General features: G+C 41.3%; 2 protein-coding genes across 9 annotated transcripts in view; one reads left to right on the plus strand and one right to left on the minus strand.

Moving 5' to 3' along the window:
• Positions 1–9,648, plus strand: part of PCNX2 (pecanex 2) — a 151,585-nt gene extending 141,937 nt beyond the window's left edge. For 2 of the 3 annotated variants that reach the window (XM_068185061.1, XM_068185062.1), the window contains 2 exons: positions 5,119–5,567; positions 8,064–9,648. In XM_068185061.1, coding sequence (XP_068041162.1) covers positions 5,119–5,567; positions 8,064–8,237 — 623 coding nt within the window. In that variant the 3' untranslated portion in view covers positions 8,238–9,648. The remainder of the gene's footprint in view (positions 1–5,118; positions 5,568–8,063) is intronic. The other variant, XR_010997378.1, reaches the window with a different exon arrangement.
• Positions 9,649–14,534: 4,886 nt separating this feature from the next.
• NTPCR (nucleoside-triphosphatase, cancer-related) lies at positions 14,535–26,935 on the minus strand. 6 transcript variants are annotated; one of them, XR_010997380.1, is made up of 6 exons: positions 26,830–26,935; positions 24,198–24,360; positions 23,011–23,107; positions 20,138–20,347; positions 17,440–17,608; positions 14,535–15,807 (listed from the first exon to the last, which is right to left on the minus strand). XR_010997380.1 is itself a non-coding variant. In XM_068185063.1 (5 exons), the coding sequence occupies exons 1-5, from the start codon at positions 26,769–26,771 to the stop codon at positions 15,739–15,741; spliced, it is 783 nt and encodes a 260-aa protein (XP_068041164.1). In that variant the 5' UTR covers positions 26,772–26,794; the 3' UTR covers positions 14,535–15,738. The 6 variants fall into 6 exon arrangements, 4 of the variants coding, with proteins under 4 accessions (XP_068041164.1, XP_068041168.1, XP_068041167.1 ...); XR_010997379.1 differs by lacking the exon at positions 26,830–26,935 and adding an exon at positions 26,528–26,794; XM_068185063.1 differs by lacking the exons at positions 17,440–17,608; positions 26,830–26,935 and adding an exon at positions 26,528–26,794.
• Between the last annotated feature and the right edge of the window lie 981 nt (positions 26,936–27,916).

A 27,916-nucleotide genomic window follows, 5' to 3' on the forward strand; every position in this document is an offset into this window, starting at 1 on the left:
TTGGCTGCTCATCAGTGCATGTGGAGAACAAACAAATGGAAAATAGCTTCTTATGTCTATATAGCAGTTACCAAGAGAAAATTAAATGTTGCCAATCATTCTGTCAATTAACAGCTGAGCCCTTCTCAAATTATGGATTCAAAAGTATTTCAGACACATTCGCAAGGTGGAACTAGTGGCCTTTACATTGGAAATGTATGTTAAGTGATAAGGATAAGCAATTGTTTGGACAGTCACATCCAGAGGGTAGTGGTCAATGGTCCAGAGTCCTGATGGACATCAGTGACAAGCGGTGTCCCTTGGGGGTCCATACTGGGACCATTGTTATTTCATACCTTCATTAATGACATAGACAAAAGCATCGAGTGCACCCGCAGCAAATTTGCAGATGACACTGAGCTGAGTGGTGCAGTTGACACACCTGAAGGATGGGATGCCATCCAGAGGGACCTGCACAAGCTCAAGAAGTGGCTCATGGGAATCTCATGCAATTTAACAAGTGCAAGGTGCTGCACTTGGGTCAGGGGAATCCCTGGTATCAACACAGGCTGGGGGATGAACAGATGGAGAGCAGCCCTGTGAGAAGGACTTGGGGGTGCTGGTGGATGAGAGGCTGGATGTGACCCAGCCTCGGGCACTCCCAACCCAGACACCAAATGTGTCCTGGGCTGCATCCAAAGCAGCGTGGGCAGCAGGGCCAAGGAGGGGATTCTGTCCCTCTGCTCTGCTCTGGTGAGACCCCACCTGCAGTGTTGCATCCATCTCTGAGGTCCCTGGACAGGAAGGACATAAACTTGTTGGAGCAGGTCCAGGGAAGGGATACTAAGATGATTACGTATGAGGAAAGGCAAAGAGAATTTGGTTTGTACAACCTGGAGAAGAGAAGGCTTTGGGGTGACCTAATTGCGACTTTCCAGTACCTGAAGGGAGTTCACAAGATGGAAAGTGACTTTTTACAAGAACATGGAGTGAACAAGGGGGAATGGCTTCAAACTGAAAGAGGGTTTAGGGGTTTAATTGGATATTAGGAGAAAAATCTGTTCTGTGAGGGCAGTGAGGCACTGGATCATGTTGCCCAGAGAAGTTGTAGATGCCCCATTCCTGCAAGTATTCAAGGCTGGGTTGGATGGGGCTTTGAGCAACCTAATCTAGTAATAGCTATCCCTGTCCACAGCAGGAAGGTTGGAACTAGACAAGCTGTAAGGTCCCTTCCAACCCAAACCATTCTAGGATTCTAAGTTTGCCAATGGGTCACTGAGAGATCAGGACCTGTAATGTAGAGAAAATCAACTCTACATTTCAACAAGTTTGTGGTATTATTGTATAAATTAAAGCAGAGAACTTGACAGGTTTGACACTTGTTTCCTGTTAGATCATTTTGACCTATCATTAAAGATAATGGGTAGGACTGGAATAAATCTTGCCCTGAATATAAATCACATTGCAAGAATAAAATAACTGCAGCTTTTAATTGTGTCTAGGGTTAGAGGAATCCCCATGTGCATACTCCTAACTTGACACAACAGTAATTAGAGTAGCGAACTTAATTGTGATATAATGATCCTGAGCATACCATACAATAAAGTAAGTTAATTGTGAGTTGTTTAAAAGAACATATTGACTGGATGCCCAGAAAAACATAATCAAGAGACAAAGTCACATTTAGATAAGAAAAGCAACCTGGCTTTTGTTAAGACATGCACAACAAATCCAAGGAAATAGTAGCAAATGGAAATCCATATTCACTCCTAAGATACTGTAGAGAATGAAACAAGAAGATTTTTTGGCTCGGGCCATTAGGGACAAAAAGATGAAAATGAGCTTGTGGCTGTTTATTTTTAAAGAATATTTAGAAGCAACAGAAATCCTAGCAGGAGTCTTGATCTGTCACTGTATAAAAAGGCAGAGTTGCCAATATGCAATATGTAGAAATGAGAAAATAAATGTCTGGTTTATTTTGGGAAAAAACACAGATAATGCATTTCTATGATCTGATAATGAAACAGTTCCTTCCATCCTAACAGCTACAAAGAACATGAAAGAGTGGCTATCAAAGCTATATGCTTAATAGAGCAAAGTCAAATGACTCATTCAGGAAGGGTTTTTAAGAGAGCTGGTTAAAAAACAAGCTCTGTTCGATCTTCAGTAAGTATCAGGACATCAAGGCAATACCACAGCACTGGAAAATAACTTATGCTATGCCTGTTAAAAATCATAATATTGTTCTCCTGCCACGTGCAGTCCTAGTGTCCTAATTTAAGGACATTTTTAGATTGGAAGCACTTCAAAGAAGAGCCAAAAAATGATCAAAATTCTGGGAAATAAGTCCTGTATTGAAAGATAAAGTGCTTTCCAGCAATTGGCATTGTAAGAAATGCCTTGATCATAGTCTGTAAGTGTTTACCTGGGCAACGAAAAGTGACCAAAGACCATTGGTCTCAGCAGACTTGGATGTAACAAAACTAAACAAATTCAAATTTGAAATCAAGAACACATTTTTAATATTAAGAGAGTAAATAAATAGTGAAACAAGAGGTTAAGGGTTAATGTGGATTTTCCATGACTGGAGATGCTGGATACATTTTTATAAATTACAGTAGCAATTCATAAAACCACACAGGAATTAATTCTGCAGAGTTGTATGGCCCATGCTATATAGGACAGCAGACTAGATAATCATAGCAATGCCTTCTAGATTAATAAGCTGTGCATCAAGCACATTTAACTTCTTCATATTTCATATTGCGTTTTGCAGCCCGGTACCACTGAGTCTGCAAAATTGCAAGATGCAATGAAAGCCCAATATAAAAGTGCGACCAAAATCAGGAGCACTGGAAACAGGTGGGGTTCTCCCCCAAAGTTTCCTTATTTCATGATGTAGTTTACAGAATAGCCTTTGTTTTCTAAGTGTTTTCAGGGACAGAGTTTTTTAGGCGTAGATGCGGGTGGTCTCCTGCTCAGTGCTCCAGCCACTGCATTCAGAATGAATATAGAATACTTTTGGACAGGGGTCAGCTTCGCAATTTAAATCACAGATGTTTGGCCACGTTAGCCACGGTGCAAAGTAACACACCACAACCCCTCTGTTCTTAATTCCAATCCTTTCTTTTTATTTAAGAAACGTAACCTCTTGAAATAACCATCAGATGTAGAAACCAAAGCACTTAAGCAGAAGCCCAGGGTTTGAAGAACCTGAATCCCTGCAGAGGCAAAATGCGCGCACAGCCGTGGACACGGCAGCCAGGCCTGGCGCCCCTCACAGCATGTGAAGGACAGAGGACACTGGCAGAGCAGTACACAGGGGCCATGGAATCACAGAATATCCTGAGTTGGAGGGGACCTACAAGGACCATCGAAATCTAACTCCTGTCTCTGCAAGGACCACCCCAAGAATCATATCCTGTGCCTGAGAGCATTGTCCAGGAGCTTCCAAGAGCCATATGTGTCTGTCCCATCATTCTTCAGCAGAGATATTGGGGCTCTTATTACTTAGAAAAATTATTTTTTTATTGTTTGAAGTATAAAAGTAGAGCTAAAGATACATTGTAAATTAGGTGTGAAAATGTCTAACACTTGCCAAACCAACTAGGTTTTAGCGAGCTCTAGTTAGGTTGTAGCCCAGCTCTGCTCATCTGACTCTGTGCCAAGTTACCTAAATTCTCTTTGGGATAAGGATACTAGCCTCTGAAAAGTAGGTCTGTGGATGTAAAACATCATGTTTCATCTATATGATGTAAATGACTTGGATATGAAATTCTGCATTGCTGGAATCTGCATGAATTCAGCAGTCATGTTTTTAGAAGATAGTGTGAGATTTATATTCCTTTATGCCAGCAAAATTTCAGCATTTGGAGGAGTTCAGGTATTGGGGAAAACCAAAAAAAAAAAAGAAAAAGAAAAAATTACCAACAGCCTGGAAATGCCTGCCAGAAAAAACTTGTTTCTGTTGATGGCTCTCAACAGATTTCCTGGCATCAACTCCCACCCTACAGCTATAGCTAGGAAACCAAAATGCCAGCTTGTGTTAATGTTTGGAGTTTCCTAGAGAGCAAAAAAAACCAAGCAGGCACTTTTGTGACTGGGTATTTGCTACGTATGCCTGGCTTAGAGCCTGTCTACAGAAACAGTGAACTTTGCTGGGGCCTGTGGCACACACCAACCCATGGCAGAATGCCTGGGTACAAGCTGGCAACTGCAACTGGTGGGTTCACTGGCCAGTATTTTATGATTGATTTTTCATTCTATGACTATTCAAATACACAAGCATAAGAAATACAGAAATTGTTTGCTTGAATGACAGAAGCTGTTGATATAAATGTTAAATATGGGGATGTATTTGCATAGGAAGGATTTGTCTAGGCATGTCAGAATGGCTTATCTAATCTACTTCCTGTGGCCAGAGGTGGCTGCATTGAGATGCTTCCCAGAAAGGGACAGGAGTCTTATGTGGGTCTCATTCAGACCTCTAATAGTATATCCTACCTAACAGCATTCACATCTTTTCAAGTCTGTGGTGTACTGTAAACATCTCTCTTGGAACTCAGAGTTTACTGTTAGTCTTAAAATCTGTCTTGTGGCTTGAATGCTGTATTCTTCCACTTGGCTGAATTTTCAAATTCTCTCTCCCCATATGCAGGAATAATTCTTTAAAATGTGCCATTGTTTTAACACAGAGTTTTTGGTTTTATTGTTGCATTTAATTATACCAAGCCATTTAAGGTGGATATTCAGCATTCCATTAGTGTGGTTGTCAAAGGGGAACAGAGTTACAGCAACACTATGCTCAGTCATTCACCGGGCTGATTAAACTGTACATAGCAGAACCGCTGTGAGCCTGTGATTAGAGTGCTTTGCTTGGGGTCTCTTCTCATTTCCCTGTCTTTTGACTCAGTGCACAACCTCTAGAGCTATTTTGACCAAAACTCAGAACACCTGTAGTGGAAAACACAGAAAGATTGGTAGGTTTAGGCGTTCGTTACTTTTGCTGTTCCTGGAGTTCTTATGCTAATAAAACCAGTAGTAATATGCCAACAGTAATACGTACACGTGGGACACTGTCAATAGCATGGAGTTCATCAGAATGCCACTTACTTAAATATATTAATCTTTCTTTTGAAGGCAGGAGAAAACCCAGGAGTCAGTCTGTCCAGGCACACAGTGCTTTAAACCAAAGGCCCCCTGCTTCAAGTCACTCTGGGCCAATTGCAGAAAGCCGGCAGCCTTTCATCCAAACGTCTACATCTGCCCACGAAATTGCCCAAAGGCTTTCTAGTAGTCAGCTGTCATTCCACAACTCAGCAACATCTGTGTTTTCTCAGTCCCCTGCTGTTCCTGTTGCTGGCCAGCTGACTGTGCAGGACCGAGCTGCAGCAATGCTCAGGTCCAGCCTGGCCTCATCCACCAGCTCAACTCTCAGCCTGCTGTTCGGCAAGAGAAGTTTTTCAAGTGCTTTGGTGATTTCTGGGCTATCAGCTGCAGACGGAGGCAACACGAGTGACACTCAGTCATCCAGCAGTATGAACATTGCCATGGGGCCATCTGCCAGAGCAGCGAGCCAGGCAGCTCGGGTAAGGCTGAAGCTAAAACAGCAGTACTGAGTGAGAGTCCTGTTCTGTTCGCCTGTCTGGTTCTTAACTGTCCTCACCCACCACTGGGTTTCTTCCTTCTCAGTGGCCAGAGAACAGTTTTTTTGCAAAACAGTGTTGGGATTTTGCTGCATCTGAGAGAGACTGTTTAGTATTAGTGTGTCTGTGAGAGTGTTTGTGAGTAACTGATGGGGGGGCTGTTATGCGCACACCTGGAATTGCAAACTGGGGCAAAGTTGCTTTTCCTTTCACTCAAAACTTGGACTTATGTCTCCAGTTTCTGCAGCCCAGGTGATGAGTACCATCACAGCAGACTAAATAGCTCCTTCCTTGCCTGCTTTAAGTCCTATGCAGTGATGCCTTGAGAGGCTGACCTAGAACAGAAACTAGACAGAGTTAAAAGAATAAAGTAGGTATTTATTAAAAGGCCTTAAAGGATACACCTTGGGCAGTACAAGAGCCTGGCCAGGGCTACACCCAAGATGGACCCTAAATGGATGACTGGTCACAAGGTTTCACACTTTTATAAGTTTTTGGTCTATTTACATATTGGGGTTAATTGTCCAATTACAGCTTCGGGTTATGAAGTCCAATCCTCCCTGTCTGCTCTCTTCAGTTCCGCACATTTTGGGCCTGAAGCTTGTAACAGTTGTCCTTGGTCTCAAGCTGGAAAAGGATTGTTTTGTCTACCTACTCTGTGAAGAGAACTTACTAGCACTTAATATGAAGCTCAGAGCTACACACCTAGGCAGAGTCTCAAAAATATGAAAGCTAAAACTTAAGGCATGAGCAGGACTTAAAATTATTTTATCTGTAGGAAAAGGAATGGCTTCCCCTGAATAGTGCACTTGTTCTGTCCCTCTCTCTGACCAGAAATTCAATCTTAAGACCTGAAACCTGGTTGCTGAAAGTTAGTCAAAGGAATCCTGTACGAAATGTTTACCAAAGGAAATCAGTATGCCCTGTGATTAAGCATTTTCTAAGAGTAAAACACTACACACAAAAAACCTCTAGCCTTCTTCCCAATATACTCACAGTTTTATTCCTATCTTCCCTGAAAAATTCAATTCACGTTGTAGAGTTACTATTTTACTATTTAAGTGTATTTATTTAACTTTGGTTGCCATCCATTGCTGCCCTGAATTTTGAAAATTGACCTCAGCACCAGAAAGCAGAAACATGAAAAGATGGACTAGAAATAAAGGGTGACTGCAATTAGACAACATAATTAGACAGACTTTTGCATTTGGCCTATAAAAATGGAAACCAAACTGGTGACAGGGGAAGACTGCAGATATAAGTCCCAAGCATTTTCTGTTACTATGCTCCTGAACTGTGTATAACTTCCCTAGTTTCCAAAGAGTTCTCCAAACCTCAAGTGTGAAAAGCTCCTTGGCCTGTGCGTATTTTGCTCTGAACCCTAAAATACCATGTGTGGTACAGTTCCCTAGAGTTTCGCCATGAACTTCAACAGGAGTCAGCTGAATGCTACTCATCTGGGTCCAATCCTACTTTGTTACAGTAACAAGTATTAATATTTCCTCACATACAGCTGAATATAGTGAGAAGGCACAAGGAGAAGGCACAATTCCAACTCTCAGGAGTTTATGGCCTAATTTGCAAGAACTCAGCCAGTCTGTGATACTGAGTACTAATGGTAGGATTCACCTTGTCAAACTTCAGGCTATCTAAAATTTGGGCATGATGTCTCATTAGGTTGCTGTTAAGGCTTCTGTTTTCAGTGAAGAGGCCTGCATCCTCTTCATCCTTGGAGCTATTACGAGGAAATTCTCCCCTGGGAAACCTGTATTTCTCTGCCAACCATTGGTAGCCTAAATGACACAGCAGGACCACATGGTGAAATTTAGATGAGGTGAATCCTGGCCAAAGTGACTGCTCAAAGTCCAGATGCCCGTTTGATTGAAAGTGGTAAAGAGGAAGCATTTCATTTCAGCGTTCACACAGCAAAGTTCTGGAATGCTTTCATCCTAGTGGACTCCTTACAGTGGGGTGGCACTGCACTTAACGTTTTCAGACTGATAATTGCATTCCAATTTTGATGAAAAGGTTTCTTTGTAAGTTGGATTTAAAATTTGGTGTATAAAGCAAGCTCCAGAGCAACCCGATTTAACAACTTAGAAGTCAGCCCTGCTTGAAACAGTAGTTTGGACTGGATGACCTCCAGAAGTCCTTTTCAATCCAAATTCTTTTACAGTTCCCTATACATGTACATCTGTGGTACTAAACCTCCAGCTCCTGGTCTGCTTTTCCTTCCAAATTTATGCGTTACACAAAGTGTGACAAGTACCTCTTCAGAACTCCCTTGTGAATAATGCATGTTAAGAATCCCATGGAGTTTCACAGAATGACATCCCTATGTCAATTTTTAAACTCTTTGCACCCGTCACTTCAAAAAATAGCTGAAGTGTTACTTAGAAATTTCCTAAACTAGTTGACTTTTTCTTTCTTACTTTCCAGCAAGTCACTGAGACCTGTGAAGCAACAGATGCTACAGAACCAAGACCCCAGCGGGAGGCGGGTCCGGCCCATGCACTATTCATGAGTCGGAACCTGGAGTGCAGGAGGGCCAGCCAAGAAGATATGGCCCTGGAAGACACCGCTTCTCAGCAGAGCCTGTCTGAGGAGCAGTAAGGAGCATTCCCAGCACAAGGGCCACGTGCTTCTTAGCATTAAATACAGAGTTAGGTCAGGAAGCCGCACATGGGTTTAGGTTCTTTCCAATGTAATAAGCAACCTTCAAATGTTTATTTTTCTAACTTCCACACAAGACTATTAGAGGGCAGATGTTCTTCAGCTAATGGCCTTGACATGGGTAGGGTTGGAAGATATCCTAAAAAAACACACAGTGCCACTTCATCTCAGGTTCTTGTAAATCCTAGAACAATGAATACAACCTGTTTAACTTTCCTTCCCCTGGCATAGTTAGAATCACAAACAAATACAGTAGGAAATATTAATACAACTCAGTGAAAAGCACACAAAAGATATTTCTTTCCTGCCACAACTAAACAGCTGATTGCATGCAAACTAATTGAAAATTGGTATATAGCAAGAGGCAACTAAGAACAGAAGCAATGAATACATAAAAGGACAGTACAGTGTCCTGTAACATTAGAGCTAAATCTGATTTTTTTTTCCAACAGCAAATCTCATTTTTCTTTGATGTGTTATGCAGGTGCTAATGCTGAATAGCAACACAGCATCTCAGACTGATATACTGCATGCAGCCATACTGAAATACTGTGTGAATGAGCCACGCTACACCAATTAACAAAAGTCAAGTGTAAGAAGAGAAAGTATCCAGTGCATGGAAAGTCTTCAGAGCATATGGTGCACCTTATTTGCAAAGCAGCTTTGCATAAATTAGGTATTATCTCGTGCTCCTGTTTGGTTTACAGCAGTGTTTCTCAAATTCTAAGCAACAGTACCCTTAGGAGTCACAAAAGGGCCATGGGGACACAAAAGTGCAAAGCAGGCTGTAATTACAGTCTGGAAGTGTTTGTGTTAGGAAGGGAACAGCTAAATACCTTTAATTGCTGGACACAGCTCACTGTCCATAAACACTTGTAGCCAGTAATTACAAAGCCTTCTGATTTCCCTCCCCCAGAGAAAACTGAGCTGCTGCCAATAAAGACAGATGATACAAAAAGGGAGGCCATGCCTTCACAAGGTTTGAGAAACACCAATTTACAAGAATGCATGACTACTTTGAAACCCAAAAGGCTACAACAAATCCTTCTTCTACTAGAGAGTCTAAACAAACATGCGTGTGGTTTTTTTTTCAATTAAAAAGAATTGCAGCTATCAGTGTCTTGCTGTTCCTCTTTACTGTAACTACCATAGATTGTTTCTAAATCTCAACACAATGATGTGCAGCCAGGCTGTCTTGTCCCAATTAACAAGATTTAACAAGAGATGCTGTAGCTAAGTCTCATTACTGTTAGGCAATACTCAGTTGCATTCTGAGCTTCCTACTGTGCCACACTTCAGATCTCAGTAGTAGAACTAAGTAAGACTGAGTGAAAATAAAATTATCCAAGTATGTTTTGTGCGGCAGCTGTTTCTTTGTCTTCTGTTTGCAATTGTCTTCACTTGCTTTCTGCCTTACAAAATTAAGAAACCTATTCTTTTTTACTTCACGTCAGATCTTGATGAGTTGATTATTAATAAAGCTTAGCACAATCTAGGAAAAAATTCTGATGATGTTCACAAAGAGAAAAGCAGAATATTCATATGCAGCCCTCTAGACACACAGTCATGAGTGCAGTTCAGGCCCTACTAATGTCTCCTCTAGCATCCAGGTAAGATGTGGAAGAGGAAATTGAATTCAGCTGCTCCCTTCTGACCAGTTCTAGGAGATGATGACTCTTGTCCCACCACACTGTTCATGAAGTGCTTCATTACAAAGAGGTAGGCTCCTACTGACAGCTACCAGCCCCATTTCTGCTTTGGGGGCTTTTGCATGGCAGTCCACAGGATAAAACATCAGTGCTTTGTCTTCCTGTGTGGAGGCAGGGCAAACAGGTGGCTCTGAAAAGCACCAAGAACTTTCCCATATTCACCTAGCATCACTTAGGCCTCCAATTTTCACATCTTTAAGTTTGAATCAATTTCCATCAAAAATAAGTAATTCTAGTAGTCCCAATCAACCTAAATTATTCTGTGTATCCAACCCAAGCATACTAAACTAGATTGGGAAATGACTGCATAGATTCTTTCAGCAGCAACCACTGTATTTGCTTAGCATGGATTGAGGCCCAGTGACAGTGCCTTCCCCCAGCACCACATCTTCTGCAAGACTCCACCACCTCCACAGATTCTGGAACTGCATCCTAAAATAATGCAGCTGCCTCACAGTTCCTGACTTCCCACTGTCCCCTGGAGCGTAACTCCTTGGGGACAGCAGTTATGCCATGAAGTCCTGACTCCTGCTGCACAGGGTGGCTGCCAGAAAGGGCAGGTTCTAATGCCTTTGTGGAGTCACAGCGAGCATAGGAGTAAAGGTAAGATTCAAAAATCAGTTCCTTTTTTGTAGCCATGTCTTACATAGTTTCCATTTTGCCTTAAAGTTGCTATTGTAGCATAGTGGGTTGAAAAAACCTAAGAGGTGACCACTAACAAGCAAGTGTAACATAGGAAAAAAGAATCAAAATTAGCACAAACTCTCCCATGTAACATTTCTCAGTATTTTTGGAGATAGTCTGCTGTTACAGTAATAAGACTACTGCTATATGCATCAGTTTTAAATATGAGACTGTCCTACAGAATAATCTGACGTAATGGTTAGAAATGAAACCTGCAACTAGACATGAGGTTGTATTGATTAAACACAACTTAGACTCCCCCATTTTTGCATGAGGTGGAGATACACCCAGTGAACTCTGCTTGAGACAGAAGGTGCATTTAAGGGCTCCGATACACACTAAGCTATTAAATAGGAACCTAACCTTTACACAAAACCTAATATGGACAATAAGCTGCTCCAAACAGCTCTGCATAATACCAAAAGGCACCTGAGTCCTCAGCACCAGTGCCTACATACACATGAAGGCTTTGAGTGACACCTTTACTCCTGAAAAACAGCTTGATACTTAACCTCACATACAAGGTGCCTCAGAGTTGCAAGATGGATGTACACCATTTTTGGAGCAGGTTTTGGCCTTTAAATGAAAAGCAAATGCAATTTTCATTGCTTTTATGTCATCTGTGACCCTGCTGATGGGTTTCACAATGCTGAACACTGTTAAAAATTGGCCCTAAACCTGCTCAGGCTTAACAGTTTTCCTACATGTCTGATCTCTTGCTACAGCTATGATGCAGGAAGGATACTGCCACCACCATGTAAGGACCTTTTACCAAGAGTTCCATCAGAGTTTTTTGCATCAGGCGCTATGCTTGATTTTTCCAGAGCTGCGGAGGCCACTTACCTTGCTCAGCCTGTCCAGAATGTTTTTGTTTCTACAACATGAAAATAGTGACGTTCCCATCTTGTTAGCAAGCTGAATGCATCCTTTGAGGAAATCAAGTGCTCAATCCACAAGACCATTTGTACATGCAGTTCTTTCATAGAAAAGTCAGAAGGGATGAAGAGATGGAGGCCTTTTCTGCCTCCCCCCAGCTTAACCTCAGATAACATCACTGCTGGAAAGAAACACTAAGAGTGATTTTATTCACACTGCCTCAGCAACCATAGAGGAACATGAACAATACAACAGGTTACAGGAGGGAGGATAATGAGTTTATGGTAAAATAAACATAAATACAGTACTTCAGCCTTCGCACTGAGCATGAGATACTTTCCTCCCTCATATTTTGTTTTCCTAAAAATTTCCTTTCTCAAATAGACTCTTGTTTACGTCATATAGTGAAAGCCAGTTGCTACACTCAGAGTGGTGAAACATGGCCTGAAGATCTGACAGACTTTCAGTAACTTTTTACTAAAGCCAAGCACAGGCTGCTGAACTGCTCACGTCCACCAGGAACACTGGCAAGCCCCAGCCTGACCTCCAGCCCAGCTGTTTCCCACCACAGCAAGCCAAGTAGGATCCAGTGATGAACATAGTCTGCAAAGATCATTCCTGTTCATCCAAAAATAAAAAACAGAGGTGCTGGCTGTTCCCTCCATTTTGTAGTGTCATGCAATTTCTCTGTGAGGAACTGAAGTCCTTGTTGCAAAGTTTCACCTCATTCCCATAGGCAGAAAATCTTCACTTCACTGAAGACGAATCTCAATGAAAAGGAGTTACAATGAATCTTCTTCCCTTGACATGATGCCTAGATATGAATGATATTCTGACACTATTAAGTTCTTAGGACTCTGTGATGTCATTCACAGCTTTTTATAAAAACTGCTTATTAGAATAAGGCAAGAAATGTCACCTGCATTTGTCTCTAGCCCACCAACTGATGGCTCTTCTCTTACTGGAAAATTTAAGTTAAAGATTAGCTGAATTTTGTGCAGCTCATTATTGAAGATTAGAAATACCAGTGAGATTCTCCAGCATGTGATAATCATCTTCTCTTCAATGCATTTTTTTTAAAATACCCAATTATTGCCATATTTAGATTACTCCCTGGATTAGGAGCTGGTACTTAATTACCATGTTTCACCAGTGCTTGTACATCCTTAAATCTGCAATGCAGACATATTACTTATAATTAACTTTGCAGTAGGTCCAGTATAAAAGATTCACCTCTCTCACTCAGTTTTACAAGTCAGAAATTGCCTAATGCTTGATAAATAATGCAGACCTTGTTTATTCCATGCTGTGTACAATTTTATGCTGGAATTACAAGACTTCTGCCAAAGACATTCTTGATTCTCAGGCTCTGAGACGGTAATTGGTACCTCACATTCACCCCTTTTTTGCACCAATTAAAACCTGCAGGTGCACTAATGTTGTCATCTGGAATCTAGCTGGTACATCAGAGGTACTTTTCACCAAATATGTGCTATTAATAAAATTGGCCCATCAGGGGAATTGTGAATGCTCCATTTGCTGTTACAATGCTGTCAAGGCCTTCCAAGTATTTTACTAGTGCAAGACCAGACAATAAATTTTTACCTTTTAAGTAAACACAGGTTTTCATAAAAACTTACATGCAGTTGGAAATACAACTTTCTCACTCACTCGATGTGTATTTGAAACAGGCAAATCTTATCTTCAGGACCATCTGAGATTTAAAGGCCAGACATGACTGTTAAGGTCATCTACATTCTCCTGTTGAACACAGATGACAGAATCTCTCTTTATTTCTCTTGAAAAGCACTCTAGCTCAGAGAGAAAACGGGCTTAAAAAAAGGATAACAAATTAATGACACCAATCTTGAGACAGGTAGCAAAAAACAAGAGACACTGATGTCATTAGCAAAAATATGCATTAGTTTAAAAGGGCTGATATTTCACTCACAGTTCCAGAGAAGGAAAAATCCACCAAATTTTCTAGTGACTATCTAGCCTCGGTACAAAACCATGAGACAATGGATTAAAAGTACTATAGGCACTGATCAAAAGTTCCTCAAATTTCTTGTTGTAATTGTTTGGGGTTTTTTCCTCTAACTCTACTAAATGATGGGACTACAGTAGGCATCATGGCACTACATGCAGGGCACTATATCTACTTTTATGAGGAGTAAACACCACTTCAAGGCATCTCTCAGCAATACTGGCTGAACCAGAATTCAGAAGACTGACTCCTAACAGAACTCCCCTCTTTGGCCTCTACCAGAGAAATGTCCAATCTCTCAATTTTTTATTTAGCTTTAAAGGTCACTTCTCATTTAAGACTCAACAGTAGTCCCACTAAACTGTGCTAGATTTTGGATAACTCTTTAATCATTGAAAGAACTATTCTTTTGCAGCATATTTTACAGCTTAAGAGACTTAACATTGAAACAGGAGAGCATCCAACACTTAGGTGCAGAGAGGTTTCTGTTCAAAAACCTATGGCACACAGCCCCTGACAAAGTTTACTTTGGTCCCAAGTCCTCCACATCTAAAAAGGTGTTGTGTCTGAGTAGAATGCCTGAAGTAATTAAGAGATTAGTGTGTCTCTAGAGCACAACGTTATTTTGCAAATAGCAGCCAGGAGCTGTACACTGCCAAGTGGAGACTCTTAAGAGGAGTTTTCTTTTTCCCCAGATATGATGAAGACAGTACTACCATCTAAATGGATTTGGGCAGACAGGTAGTCCTAACAAGGCAGTGAGGCAATGAGCCCATGGCATCCTTTACCATGGCATGCACCTCCTACCTCCTGTGGAGGTGCAATGCTTCTACCAAACCTTTGTTCTGCATAAAGGAAAGAGAAAGAACATTCCCCCTATGCTCCTAGGAGGTGTTTGCAGGGCGTGTGTAAAAATACCTATCGCCATCCAGCCCTATACAACTCTGGGTGTCAGTTTTACAGAAGTAAATCAATAAAATGATACTTGAAGATGCTTTTAAATAGTTTTCTCATTTTAACAGTCATTGAACTGAACAGAAAAAAGTTAAGAAACAACTGAATTTTTAACAACTTTCTTCAGCCAGATATGACCATAAATTTTACAATGAACAGTGTGCACCTGGGAGGGAATTCTGTTTTCACAACATGCAAAACTGATTAACTGGCAGCACTTTTGCTGAACATTTTGAACATTTGCACTCCTCACAGGGAAAAACACATTGTCTAATACTCTCAAACACTTCTTATTTCACCATTAAGCATGTACAGAATTGAATAAGGCAAAAAAACCCAAACAAACGTAAGTATCAATAAACAAAACAGATTGTAAAATTAATATAGAAAAATGCAGTATTAAGTCAATCGTGACTTAACAAATGCAGCATGAAAAACACAAGATTTGATTAACTTCATGGACTCGAAGATTTTTATATATATTTTTTGTAAGGGGGTGTGGGACAGGACTGCCACCAGAAAATTGAAAATTAATTCAAAATGCAGTCCTCTTATCAATTAGTGCCTGGGTCATGTAAGAGAGGGTAGATTTGGCTATTTTTCCTCCCAATATGGAATTCATGCCTACAGGAACTTTTCTTGAAACTCTGGATAACCCTTCTTATACTGCAACTGCAGACAGGGTTGTCTGGGGGTAGGAGGAGAGAGCCCATCTGCTTATATCCTCTACCTGCTGATTTGTCAGCACCCATGCTAAAACACACTTAATACTACACCTAAGCTGGGTCACCAACAGCTGCACTCCTACATAACCAGGCAGGACTCATCTACATTTTGGACAGGGTTATGTTCTGTTGCACCAGGGCTATGTTGCAGATATTGAACTGATCTGAACACACTCAGAAAAACTAAGATCTCCAACAGATTTTACAGCTAATTGTTTTCACATGAGTTAACTCGGATCAGAGTTGACCACCTGACTTCCAAACACCCAGATTAGAACTGGATGTTAGCTACACATCTGTTCAATTTTTTTAATTCAGTGAACTGAATAAATTACAATCCTGCTATCCCATTTTAAAGCACTATCAGCTTTACCCTGCTTACCCTGGTGGCTCCAGTAAAGCCTCCAGGGGGCTAAAGCAGGAAGGACAGACTCTGAACCATCCATGAAATGTTGTAATGTTTTGTTGAAATGAAAGCTTTAGTGTTTACAGGACAGAAAAGGTCTTCATTTTCTACAGGATTCCACAGCTGCCAAGATGTCTTGCAAAATGTTGTTTCTGTTTTCCTTACTTACCTAGAGAAAGAGAAATTAAAACTGATGTAATTTCATGAATAGCTTCTATACCAGTGTTTACTTCAAAAACAAATCAAAGCAAAAATTCTAATGCATTTCTTTTTCAGTGCAGGAATGTTGAGTGTCAAACACCTGCCTTCTTCTGCTACTGAGAACACAGTATGCTAAACCCACAAAAGCCGCAGTTGAATATTTAGTGATCTTTTGATTTAATTGCCTGTGGTATTTTGCAGTATTATTCAGGGCTTGAGTAACTAACAAGAATCACTCAAAGAACCAGCATGTACTTTTGTCATTACTAGAAATCCTTTTCAACTACCAAATTTAACCTTCCTAACATAAAGTGAAGTGCTTATGCCTTCATTACTTGAAAGGGATGTATTTATTAAGATGACAGACCTAGTCAAAAACATCTGCAAAGAAAAAAAAATTAAAACAGGCTTAGCAACATAACTCTGTACTCTGAGAAACCTTATTCCTACAGGAAAGAAACACCTTGGAAAATAAATAAAACTATTTGAGAAAGCTGGGGTGTTCTGTAGCACACTGAGATATGCCTTTGGCTGACCAGTCCATGGAAATGCTGGGCTTTAAGTCCAGCATATGTGAATACAGATGACTTTAAACTGCCAAACAAGTGCTAGTGCTTGCTAGTCAGCTCAGCTCCCAGGGGCACAGAGCTGGGGGCTGTGTGTGTGTAAATTATCCCTTCCTGACAGACTGGGTCCTGATCCAGAGCCCTGTGACCCACAGTGCCATGCATTACTCACTCAAATAAAACCTGGGGAGGTGACTGGGGTTGTAAAGAGGTAACAAACAACTGTGAAGCATCAGCAAAAGTTTCATGTTAAAAAGTCTAAGAAATTTTCCCCACTGTTCAGATCCCTGCAGAGAGGGCAGGAAGAAATCAGACAAAGACACATGAGTAGAAAAAATAAGTAAGGGCATTCATACAAATTTGTAGAAAAGCTGTTTGACAAGGAAAGAGACACAACACCATGCACAGCATGAAACCAGCAAGGTTCCACTGCACTCCCTGTATCTGAATTTAGTATGTGAGCACAAGAGTTTGTATCCCTTCCAGTACTACAGTCAATAATGAACAGGAGAAAGTATTACTATTATTATTGTTGTTGTTAAATAGGTGACAGTTCTATCTGAGGAATTTGGCCCAAGGAGCTACCACTATTTACAGTCACACACATTTTATCCAAGTGCTGTAAACCAACACTGTAAAACCTACAGAGAGTGGTCTCACCTACCACTGAATTCAAGACAGCAGACCAACATGGGACTAATGAAAAAGTGACACTGAAAAAAAAGGTGGGGGGGAAGAGTAATGAAAAGGAAGATCTGTCTGAAAATGTCACTATTCTTACTGAGAATCAGTCCAAGCTTTATAAGAAAACCCCACAAAAACAAAGAGAGCGAGACAACAAAGAATGCTCTTCAGTAAGGCTATTGGGACCCCAAGGTAAACAATACACAGCACAGATGAGCCAAACTCTAAATCTCACAGCAAGTGTACTGATATCCTGACTTTCAAAGGACCTTCTGCACATTTAATAGCTCTTCCCACTCCCTCCCTGCCAACAAAAACAATACTACATTTTATCTATCCTTTTTCCATACCTATATGCCAGAAGTCCAGTGAGAGCAGCAGAGAGAAAGCGCCAAGCGCTAGGAAATTTTCACAACTGTTTTACAAAGGCTTTTTGATAGATATAAGTCTCCTCTTAAGATTTGGAGACATTCTGTGCAGGCAGCTTTCCCAGAGAGAACAAATCTCCCAGTATCTGTACTGAATGTACAAACAGATGGGTATGTTTTTAGAAAGGAGTTGAAAATAACTGTAGATGCTGCTTATATTAAGCATTTATGTAATTTGGAGAAAATTGCCACCTAAACTCCAAGCAGGCAACTATAGAGGACAAAAGCTTTCTTCCTCTAACTGTTAAAAACACCATCAAGGAAACCACTCGTGTACAATCTGTTCAAATGGAACCTTTTCTTCTCCCTATCCATTTCACTATTTTCTTTCTTAATAGGCATATGCAACCATACTTCACTAATGCGTTTCATGCAAGCAAAATTAATAGATGGGAAAATAGGAGAAAAATTAGTATCTGCCAGCTGCTAAGGATAACCTGATCCTATTCATGCCACCATGTCTGCAAAACTACACAGACACAGGCAGTGCAAAAAGAGCCTCTGTAGTTTCACTGGAAAATTTAGTTCTCCGCAAAATGGAACTGGGTAACAATAGAAACAAATATCAGAGCTCCTATCATTAAGTGCCCTAAACATAATACATTAAACATTTGGGACCAAATGCTGAATTGCTTTTAGGGCATCTGGGCCCACTTACACCAACAAAATATGCTTTCAAGACAGAAGGGACTGTAAAACACCAAACAGCTGTTCTCTCATCAGAACTGTCCTTGTGACACTAGGAGCAGGACGAAAAAACTGAGATCAGCTATTTGAATGCAGCCTAACTCCATATTAAGTGACAAAGCAGGCAGAATATTTTTGGAAGTTAGCCACCTATTTCTGTACTCTTCCAGGCACCATCCAAGTTAGTAAGAAATTACTGACTATTAGCTATTTGGACAGTCCAGGTTTCCCCATGCCACAGCCCTTGAAGAAAACAGCTGGTGACTCAGTATCCACTTCAGCTACTAACACCTCTGCTCCCCACGGGCAGGTTCTGCTCCTGCTCATGCACACATTTGAACCAGCTGGGAAAGAGCATGTAGTGTGTCACTGGAGCAAAATAGACAGATGCTCTCCTGCACAAGACTTCAGCTTAGCAGGTGTGTGACACTGGGAATGACTGCAGTCTGTCACACATTTCACATCCATACTTCTGGTTAATGGATTCACCAGAGATGTCTATTTAATTAAAGAAATCTGCATGCCCTAATCTCAGCAGCATGAACAGAATGGGTCATTGTTTTAGTAAGGACCTTTTAGCTAGATAAAACACTATTCCACTGAAATTTACAGAAAGACTTTTGCTGGCTGGAGTCAGTACCTGAGAGAAAGATTTATCAGCAGACTGATATAGCTGAAAACCCAGGGCTGAGTGGCCCATGCCCTCTGAATATCACCTGATAAAAAAAGAGACCGTAGAAGCCTCAAAAGCTTCCTTGAAAAGCCAAATGCTGTCTTCTAGCCCCGTTTCCTCTCACGAGAGGACCGAATGCATGCACCATGTCGTGCCATGACTGCAGCCTAAGCACTGAATGACTGGTACTTCCAGCAAGGCTTCTCCATCCTCTCTTCCCCAGTCCCACCCCTGTAAAGCTGCTCATACAAAGTTCACATTTATGTGCATTTCTGTTCAACAGCCTGACTACAAACACACATCAGCTCGGTAGTGGAAAAACCTGGGGGTTTATCTCTGAAAGGAATGAGGGGAGTTGAATGCTTATGCAAGGAAAGGAATAATCTCTCATCTTCGCTCCTACAGTTGCTTTAGCATTTAGTTAAATCAGCATTTAATATAAAAACAGAAACTGAAGATGATGATGGGACCCTCAATTAAAGTAAAGCCAAGGAACTCTGAGTACTGCAGGTTTTTAAGTCAGCTTTGAATAGGAAACAACATAAATCAAAGGAGTGAGAGGTGCCTTTGTTTTTGTGAAGCATCAAGGACACTTACTGATGTTAAGGAAACCTCACACATGCACTCCTAGGAACAGGCTAAGTTTTGCTGTGGTAAGTTTTTGAGAACTGCCCTATAACAGATCAGAAATGTACTCTGAAGCCCTAATATTCTGAAAAGTATGCCTGTAAAAGTAACATAATGAATTCCAAAATTGGTTCACTGACTCCAGAGAAAGTATATTCCATTTACAACTGTCTTTCTTCTATAAATCATTCCTGCAGACTCCACTGCTGCTTTTTTTCCTTTTATTTTTTCCTTGAATATGACTACTGGTAATATTTCTGCAAGCCAGTGTGGAAAAAAAAAAGAAAAACTTAAAAATCTGACTGTACTTTAGAAGATTTAACTCTTAGGAATAATGAATAACTATACAGTAATAATACTACAGCAAAGAAACCTTTTAAAACAACTATAGCATTACTTCTGCAGCCCCTCACAAGCAAAGCCAGCTGTGTGAGACGGCTACAGTTAGTGCCAAATGGGATTTTTTTTTAATAAGGTGAACACCTGCCCATTAAGAATAAAATGGAACTAAAAAACTTATATCATGCAAGCTACCCACAGCAATCAATTGGCAGTAACAGTTTTTAAACAGAGCCAAATACAAACCAGTAACCTAGAACAGAAGGCTCTTTAAGGATATTAAATATTACTCACATTGAACACTTTAACATCTTTTCTACTTCTTATTTCTTCAACAAGATCCAGTGGCTTTCCCTTAGGTATTGGAATAGTTCCAAGCACCACAGTCCCTGAGCCAGCCAGCGTTTGACGAACAGCTTGAATAAAAGCCTGGCTGAAGAGTTCCATTTTACCAATCTCATCTATGACACAAATTCTTTTCTCTGTGTCATCACCATGGTTTACCTGTGGAAAAGAGCATCTGTAAACAGCAAAACTTAGAACAAGCAACAGATGTAATCTCTATGCTGACAAAAGAAATACCTCCAAAAGAAACAAATTCAACTGTAATACTGGGGAAAGCAAGACGTCAAAGCTACTGCTGGTAAATGACAGACTTACAAATCTGTAATTTCTTTTTTAGGACAGATTTTTGGAAGGATGGAAACAACCATACAGTAAAAATACCAACTACAATAGGAAATATTCTTAACATCAGATTTTCTTTGAAGCAGAATTCTCACAATGGTCTCATATGAGCTACTTGACAATTAAGAACTGCACTTTTACAAGCAGCTCTCAATCATTCTGAGGGTCAGCAATTTTTAAAAACTCTTCCCACTAAATTATGCATGTAGTGATTACATTTGATTATGTGATCAGTAGTCACACAAAACAGGTATCTAGAAGAAGGCTTCCATTAAATCTAGATTTGGAAGTTTCTCCTCTTGTAGTGGGGATGATGGAGCATCTCACTCAGAGCTACTGACTGTCTTCAAAGGTGTCTGGAAAATAACCAAGCCATCTGCAAGGGTCTCTCACATTAGAACAGATATATATTGAGATATACCTTATTCTGTAGTCCTAGCCACTAGATAGTAGGAGAGACACAGTTAACCACATTTGAGGCTTCTTTGTTTTTTCCATGAAGTGTATGTTGTGCCAAACAGTGCCATGCTGCAGGCAGTTGGAGCAGCAGGGTGATTGCTATTGAGGGAAAGGCAGCTCACAAAGCAGAGGAACTCTTCAACTGTACTGCCTACCCTACTTTGCTGAAAGTGACTGAGGACTGTACTCCATTATTTGTAGAAATGGGAGAAAATCTACTCAATTCAAAACCATTCCAGATCCATGAATAGGTACCAATACAAGCCATATAGCACAGAAACTTAAAAAAAAAAAAAAAAAAAAAAAAAGATCGAAACATATCCCCTTGTGAAGGCAAAGTATTTGCTTATTTGCTTCTGGGAAAGTGAAAGAACCGTATAACATGCATCCTAAAATCCTTTCAAGCTAGGTCCCTACTGAGTAGCTGTTTTATCTAAAAATCCTTTCATAGATCAGTGAGCCAAAAAGCCAATACTAGTCACTAGGTCACATCTCAAGGAAGAGAGTATTTTGCTTTGAAAAAAAACTATCTGTCCTACATGATAAAAGTTTGCAGAACCAGAGAGATCTTCCACTGCAGGATCTAGCCCATTCTCATTCTCACTAGAGTGAAAAAAGCCTTAAGAGCTGAATCTGTCCTCAAGTATAAATGGGCATGTGTTCATTCTGTGCTGCTCTCTCATCAAACCAGAACATACCTCTGATGCTCCTACCCTCATTCTTTATTTGTCTCTCCTTATTTCAGTTTTCTCATCTTCCTCACTCTCCTCTTCCATATTTGACCATCTTCATGTGTGACCACATGCCCACAAAACTGATAAAAAGCACTTTCTATGAGCAAAGGCACATTCACTGTGTGACTCTGCTGGCCCCAGTTCTTCTCTTCACTTTCTTGTAATTGCAGAAAGCTATATAAATAATGGAAAAAATTCAACACTGCTAACACTTTTCTAGGAAGATCTTTGCTGGATTTCAGTGGTAAAAGGATTCCAAGTACAGCACTGGCCTAATGAATTATTTTTAAATAAAATATCTTTCTATCTACTAACATCGTAAATATGGTTACAGTGAAATTTAACATATAAAAGTTGTCCCATTTTTTTATTACTTCTCTTCTCCCTTGCCCCAACATCCTTGCTTTCCTACTCTCAGATTTAAATGTTCTTTGACAAAAACAAGAATCAGATCCTCAATCTCATTTTTGCTCCTTGGACTTCTTTGGGCTCTTTGTTTTACGTTCACCAAAAAACTCCTTCTTTCTTGTCCCCTTGAGCTTTGGCAGTGCAGAAAAATCACAACAGGATTTTTTTTAGTAGTTCAGTTCAGCAGCTGCTACAGACTGTTTGTGGTATATTATTGCCAAAATCAAATCTGTTCTTGCTGAATTTTGGAGAAGGGAAAGGTTGGAGTGAGAGAGAGGAAGGAGAAGAAAAAAAGCAGTGGCAGAATATTAGCAAAAGGATAGTGTGGGAAGTCTTGACACAGCCAGAGCACTCCTTGTGCAGCAGGCTAAATCCCAAATAATCAGGCTGGTATTATCACTCTGCAGGCATTTATACAATGGTAATCAAAAATACTCACTGGATTCAAGAAACAATTGGTTCTACTCTCAGAAGATCGGAATCAGAGGAAAAGAGGGAAAAAAAAGTCTGTAAAGAAGAGCAGCAGCAAAAGCCTTCTTCTTCACTGATTCCATCCAGTTCTCTGTGGTATGCCACTTATGCATTTTGTTTGCTTTCCAGTAGGAGACAGTAACATAGGAAGAAATTTCCTACCTGCTGCCTCTTCAGGTCAAGGAGGTCCTGCTCACAGGACTGCAATCTCTCCAACACCACAATAATGACATGAGAACAAGCCCAATTTGCCCCTCCAGCTTCCTGATCCTGACTTACATCAGAACTAGCAATACCCAAGAAATAGGCCATTAATTAGTATCAAAAACTAGCTGTGTAAAAGGGCCTTCCAATAACACTGACTATCATAAAGCACACATTTATCAGCAGCTTTCATAGAATACTCACATTTCTCAGCATAGGTAGAACCAACTGCTCAAATGAAACAAGGTCTACAACATATTGTCCAACCCGGTATTCACGTCTTGAAGCAGAAGAATCAGAACTGGGACTGAAAAAGAGATACACAATTCCTTCAAAGTACTGAGTTTATTGAGAATTCACTGCAGTCATTTCAAGTGAATTTATAAGAAGTTATCCAAATAAATCAAATCCCCTTAATTCTTCCTAAGAAGGAAGGGAAAGAAATTCTAAAACATGCAGTAAGTCATACTGCAGATAGCTTGCTGTCAGAAAATAAATATACCATACTCATCCTTCACAACTGTGCAAGCTCAAATTTCAACAGTGTATAGAGGACAATGGCATTTAAAAGTCAACATGTATATTTACACTGAAATCAAAATTCATGTCTGCAGCTTAGATCTTTGAATTTTGTTATGTGACACTACAGACAGCATCATAGTGGTATCATCTCAGTATGGACTGCAAAACCCTTCATCTTGGAAAAATACTCACTTTGCATGTGCTGTAGCACACTGTGCTAGGTGCATCTTCGTTATTAGTAGAGTGCAAATTATTTTCACATCAACTCTGTGTGAATGAGATGCTAAGGTCACATTGGACATAGACCAAGTTTTGCACTAAGTATGAAAAGCTAGGTCTAGTGAATCAGGAGAGAGTGTGAGGCACTCTGCACTTCAGAGGCCCCCTCTGGGGCTCTGAAACCCTTTTCTTCTTGAAATTCAGACAAGTTTTGTGGACCAGTCAAATGTTCTTTAAAACAATGCTATATGCAATTTCCCTTTTCATTTTCCACTTCTGTCTCCATAAAACAGCTAGTGGAAACACAAAAATCTTTCTCCCTGCCCACAATAAGCTACTTAACTGCATCCCAAAGGGACTTAGACACAGTAAAAAGCTCAGCAATGTTTCCTCTATCTGGTGTAAAATTGCCAGTAAGGGAGAACACCCCTGCCCAGCACATTTTCAATATTTCACTGTGCAACTGACACTGCCTACATATACAAAATAGGTATCAGCCAGGACACAAAAACCAAGCAAAGAACTTGACCCTGAAAGCCATGTGTGCTGGAAATCACCTTCTGGAGGAGCATTTAACATGCTCCAGGTCCAAAGAACTGGAGTAGACACATAAAACAATAAGCTGCTTACAGTTATTAAAACTTCAGTACCTGACTCTAGATAAAGGTCCTCGGTTTCCAGACAGAGTGACAACATCAAATCCTGTTCTCCTGCCACCTTCTCTAACTTCCTGTGTGTAAAATCCATCAACGGGAACGCCTGAGGATTTTAGAGCTTGAGTGACTTTCTGGATCAAAGTAGTCTTTCCAACCCCTAAAAATAAAGAATGGAAAAAAGCACACAGCATTAATCTTCTTCTGCTCTAAAAGCCCATCTTTTTAAATGCCACAGTAATGATTCAGTTCAGCGGGAACATTGATTACTTTTGAAGGTTGCAAATTACTTTTTCTACATAGTAGGAAAGAACAGAAGTATCTTTTAACATTCATGCTGCACTGACGCTGTAAAGCTTCACAACAGAATGGTAGAAATATCCTAGGCTACCAATGCATTTGTTAGCTTAGATGATGCATGAGCAGGCCACAAAACTTACCACAAGGCAAGTGGCACAAAACTGATATCCAAGCTGGCTGGAAGACTGACTGATGAATCTCCCTTTCTACCACTGATATTCACTACTTTTAAGATCAGAGCTAAGTTCACCCCCTTTTTAGATCAAAAGGTCAAAGCTGACTGCTATTACCAGATGCCTGGTAACAGACACACTTCTTCCACCGATGTCCTAGAAATCAGAAGCACTCAATGTCCCTGAGATACCAAGTCTTTACAAAGTCCCAACAACAGAAAAATGCTTCTTCTGGTAACTGAATCAAGAGACATTTTGACTAAATACAGAGAAAAGCCTGTTTATAGTGAGGCCATTGAAGCCATGAATTAGGTTGCCCAGAGAGACTGTGCAATCTTCACATACTTTTAGTGTTTTCAAGACATGGCTGGATAAAACCTGAAGCAACCTGGTTGGACCTGATAGCTGATACTCCTTTACACTTCCTCAAGTCCCTTTTTACATGAATTATCTTCTGACCCTATAATTTCATTTTCTTACCCTAAGACAGGTCCTTAAAATTCTCACCACTTGATATCTCCTTGCACAGTGTGATGCATCTTTTACAATGTGAACACTGGCCATGTTCCAGACATCCTTTCAGTTTTTCTCCTCTGCCATTGAACAAGTACATCCCTCAATGATCTCCTTTTAAACTCACCTTTATTGCCTCTCTTTTATTTACTGCTATAACTTCATTTTTAACCACTACTTTAAAAAATTCAGTTGATAGAAAATAATCCTGCAGAATAAACCTTCGAATTCCTGGAGATAAGGAACACAGACCAAACATGAGATGCCTAAAGACGACAACAGAAATCATTTCAGCATGCACACTTCAAATTTCTAATTTAGACTTTAAGCAGATTTAGGAACTGCTTTCCTAACAATCAATACCAGTGACAAAATATTCTGTGGCTTCAAAGGCATGTAGTCAAATGCTTAAGCAAACTTTTCAAATTTGAAAAAAAGGACTTTCTGGCAGCTGAACAACAGAAAAATGACAAATGTGGCACCCTCAGTTATCTAACATCTTTTCAAGGCCTTGTCTCTTGTAAGTGAATTTTGCTAAGTGAATTTGCTATCTCTAATTATTTTACTTTCATTCAGTAACCTGCCAAACAAGCTAGAGTGATTCAAACTAAGTTTAAAGAAGCTGGAAGTTAGGCATTTAGCTAATCAAAACAGTACAACCAATTTCAGGTAAATTAAAAGAGACAAGACCTAAGCAGCCCTAACCTCTGCATCTCCTGAAAGGCTGCCTTTATTCAAGTGGTTGGAAAGCTAGTGTGAAGTGGGTGGAAAGTATTCCTATCTCAGCCCAACAGCAAGCAGCATTTTAAATCAATTCCAGTCAAGACAGGCATCCGCAAGATGTTCACAAAAAGGAGAATGAGACCCACTGCTTTATTCCCACAGCACAAAGGAAAGTTCTGCAGTTATAGCAACAAGTTAATTTCTTTATCAACCGTAGAGTTTGACCCTCACACTATGTCCCACTCAGCTTCCACAATAATCAGGTTCCCTTACCATGACAAACTACTTCACTGCTTCAATCAAAGCCTACCCATCCGGGACACCAGTTATTACCCACGCCTGCACTTCACTGAAGCTGGAAGTGCTAAACCACTGCAATTAACTTATAGGAAAGATGAGCTCTCAGAAATTATTAATCGCTGCAGTTTATATTGAAGCAGGATTAGTCGTCCAGGAAGTGTTGTTTTTTTTTTTTTTTCCCCAACACTGAACTCCAGGGCAGAAGCCAGGGACAAACAGCAGCGCCTGGAAAAGTGCATGCCTTGGAGGACTGGATGGAGAAGTAAAGTGGCACTTGATTAGGAACAAACTAATTAGCGGAACAGCTCCGACCTCGACACGGGGGAGGAGGGGGGCGGGGGGCTCCGGGCCCGCAGCCGCAGAACCTCGGGCAGTGCCGGGCCCAGCTGCAGCTGGCGGCGCTCCCGGGGCTTCCTCGGAGCCCAGGGCCCGGCAGCAGCTGCCGTCCCCCGGCTCTAAGCCCCTCACAGCCCCGCCGGCACCGCGGAGGGCCGGGCCGGGCCGGGCCGGGCGGGGCTGAGCCGAGCCAGGCCAGGCCAGGCCAGGCCGTATCCCACGGCATCCCCTCGGCCGCGCCACCGCCCCTGCCCGGCTCCCCGGGCTCCTCCCGCCCCCGTTACCTGGGGGTCCCGTGAGAAACACGTGCTTGGCCATGACGCGCTCCCCACTCCGCCCTCACCCCCGCCCGGCGCTGCGCTCCGCTCCGCCCCCAGCCCCCCTCCGCTCCGCCCCCAGCCCCCCTCCGCTCGGCTCCGCTCCGCCCCGGGAGGGCGGTGCCCCCCAAGGCTTCGGGCACGACGGGCCCTGCACGGCCCGAGGCCGCCTCGGAGGCGGGGCCAGGCAGAGGCTGCTGCCGTGGTGTATACGGGAAGATGGTCACAAGCTAAGGTTAGGGGAGAGGGGAAAAAAAGCAATTAGTTTCCTAGTTGAGGGCCAGCGTCTTCTTTATCCAGTTAGCTGAACCTGTCACATGTCTGAGTTATTTTAATACAGTAATGGAATGTTAAGGTGTGGGACTAGACCTTAAAGATCAGTCCCAAGGCTCCCTGCCATGGGCACGGAACACCTCCCACTAGAGCAGGTTGCTCAAGGCCTCATCCATCCCGGCCTTGAACACTGCCAGGGTTGGGGCATCCACAGCCACCCTGGGCAACGTGTTCCAGTGCCTCACCACCCTCACAGTGAAAAAAATATTTTTAATATCTAGCCTAAATTTTCCCTCTTTGAGTTTGCACCCATTACTGTTTGTCCCATCACTACATTCCTGACAAAGAGTCCATCTCTGGCATCGCTGTATGCCCCTTCAGAGACCAGAAGGTTGCTGTAGGTCTCCACACAACCTTCTCCAAGCTGAACAGACAACTTTTTCAGCCTGCCTTGGTAGGGAAGGTGCTCCAGTCATTTTACCAACTTTGTGGCCTTTTCTGGACTTGCTCCATTAGTTCTTTGATCTTCTTATGGTGCGGACACCAGAACTGTACCAGAGGAGACCCCTCCAGATGGAGTCTCACAAATACAGAGATATAATAATAAACTCTCCCTAGAGATTTTTACCTGTTTTTAGTAAGCAATGTGCTCCAGGGTGTAGCAAACCAGCAAATTAAAAGATGAATGGTTTGTCTGATACCTCGATGCAGACAGCAAATGTAACTAGGGGGGTTGATATACAACCAGGGGATTGTAACAAAGCTAAGCAAATTGAGAAGG

The sequence above is a fragment of the Anomalospiza imberbis genome, chromosome 3 (genome assembly GCF_031753505.1).
Source record: "Anomalospiza imberbis isolate Cuckoo-Finch-1a 21T00152 chromosome 3, ASM3175350v1, whole genome shotgun sequence".
Taxonomy (NCBI): Eukaryota; Metazoa; Chordata; class Aves; order Passeriformes; family Viduidae; genus Anomalospiza; species Anomalospiza imberbis.

Coding starts and splice junctions, on each gene's coding strand:
- NTPCR (XM_068185063.1), bottom strand. CDS start 26,771: ATGCCGTGGGATACGGCCTGGCCTGGCCTGGCCTGGCTCGGCTCAGCC. Junction 24,361..26,527: donor CCGCCCCCCTCCTCCCCCGT/GTCGAGGTCGGA, acceptor CTTTATTTTTAG/GGGTTGGAAAGACTACTTTG. Junction 23,108..24,197: donor GGACCTTTATCTAGAGTCAG/GTACTGAAGTTT, acceptor TTTCAGTCCCAG/TTCTGATTCTTCTGCTTCAA.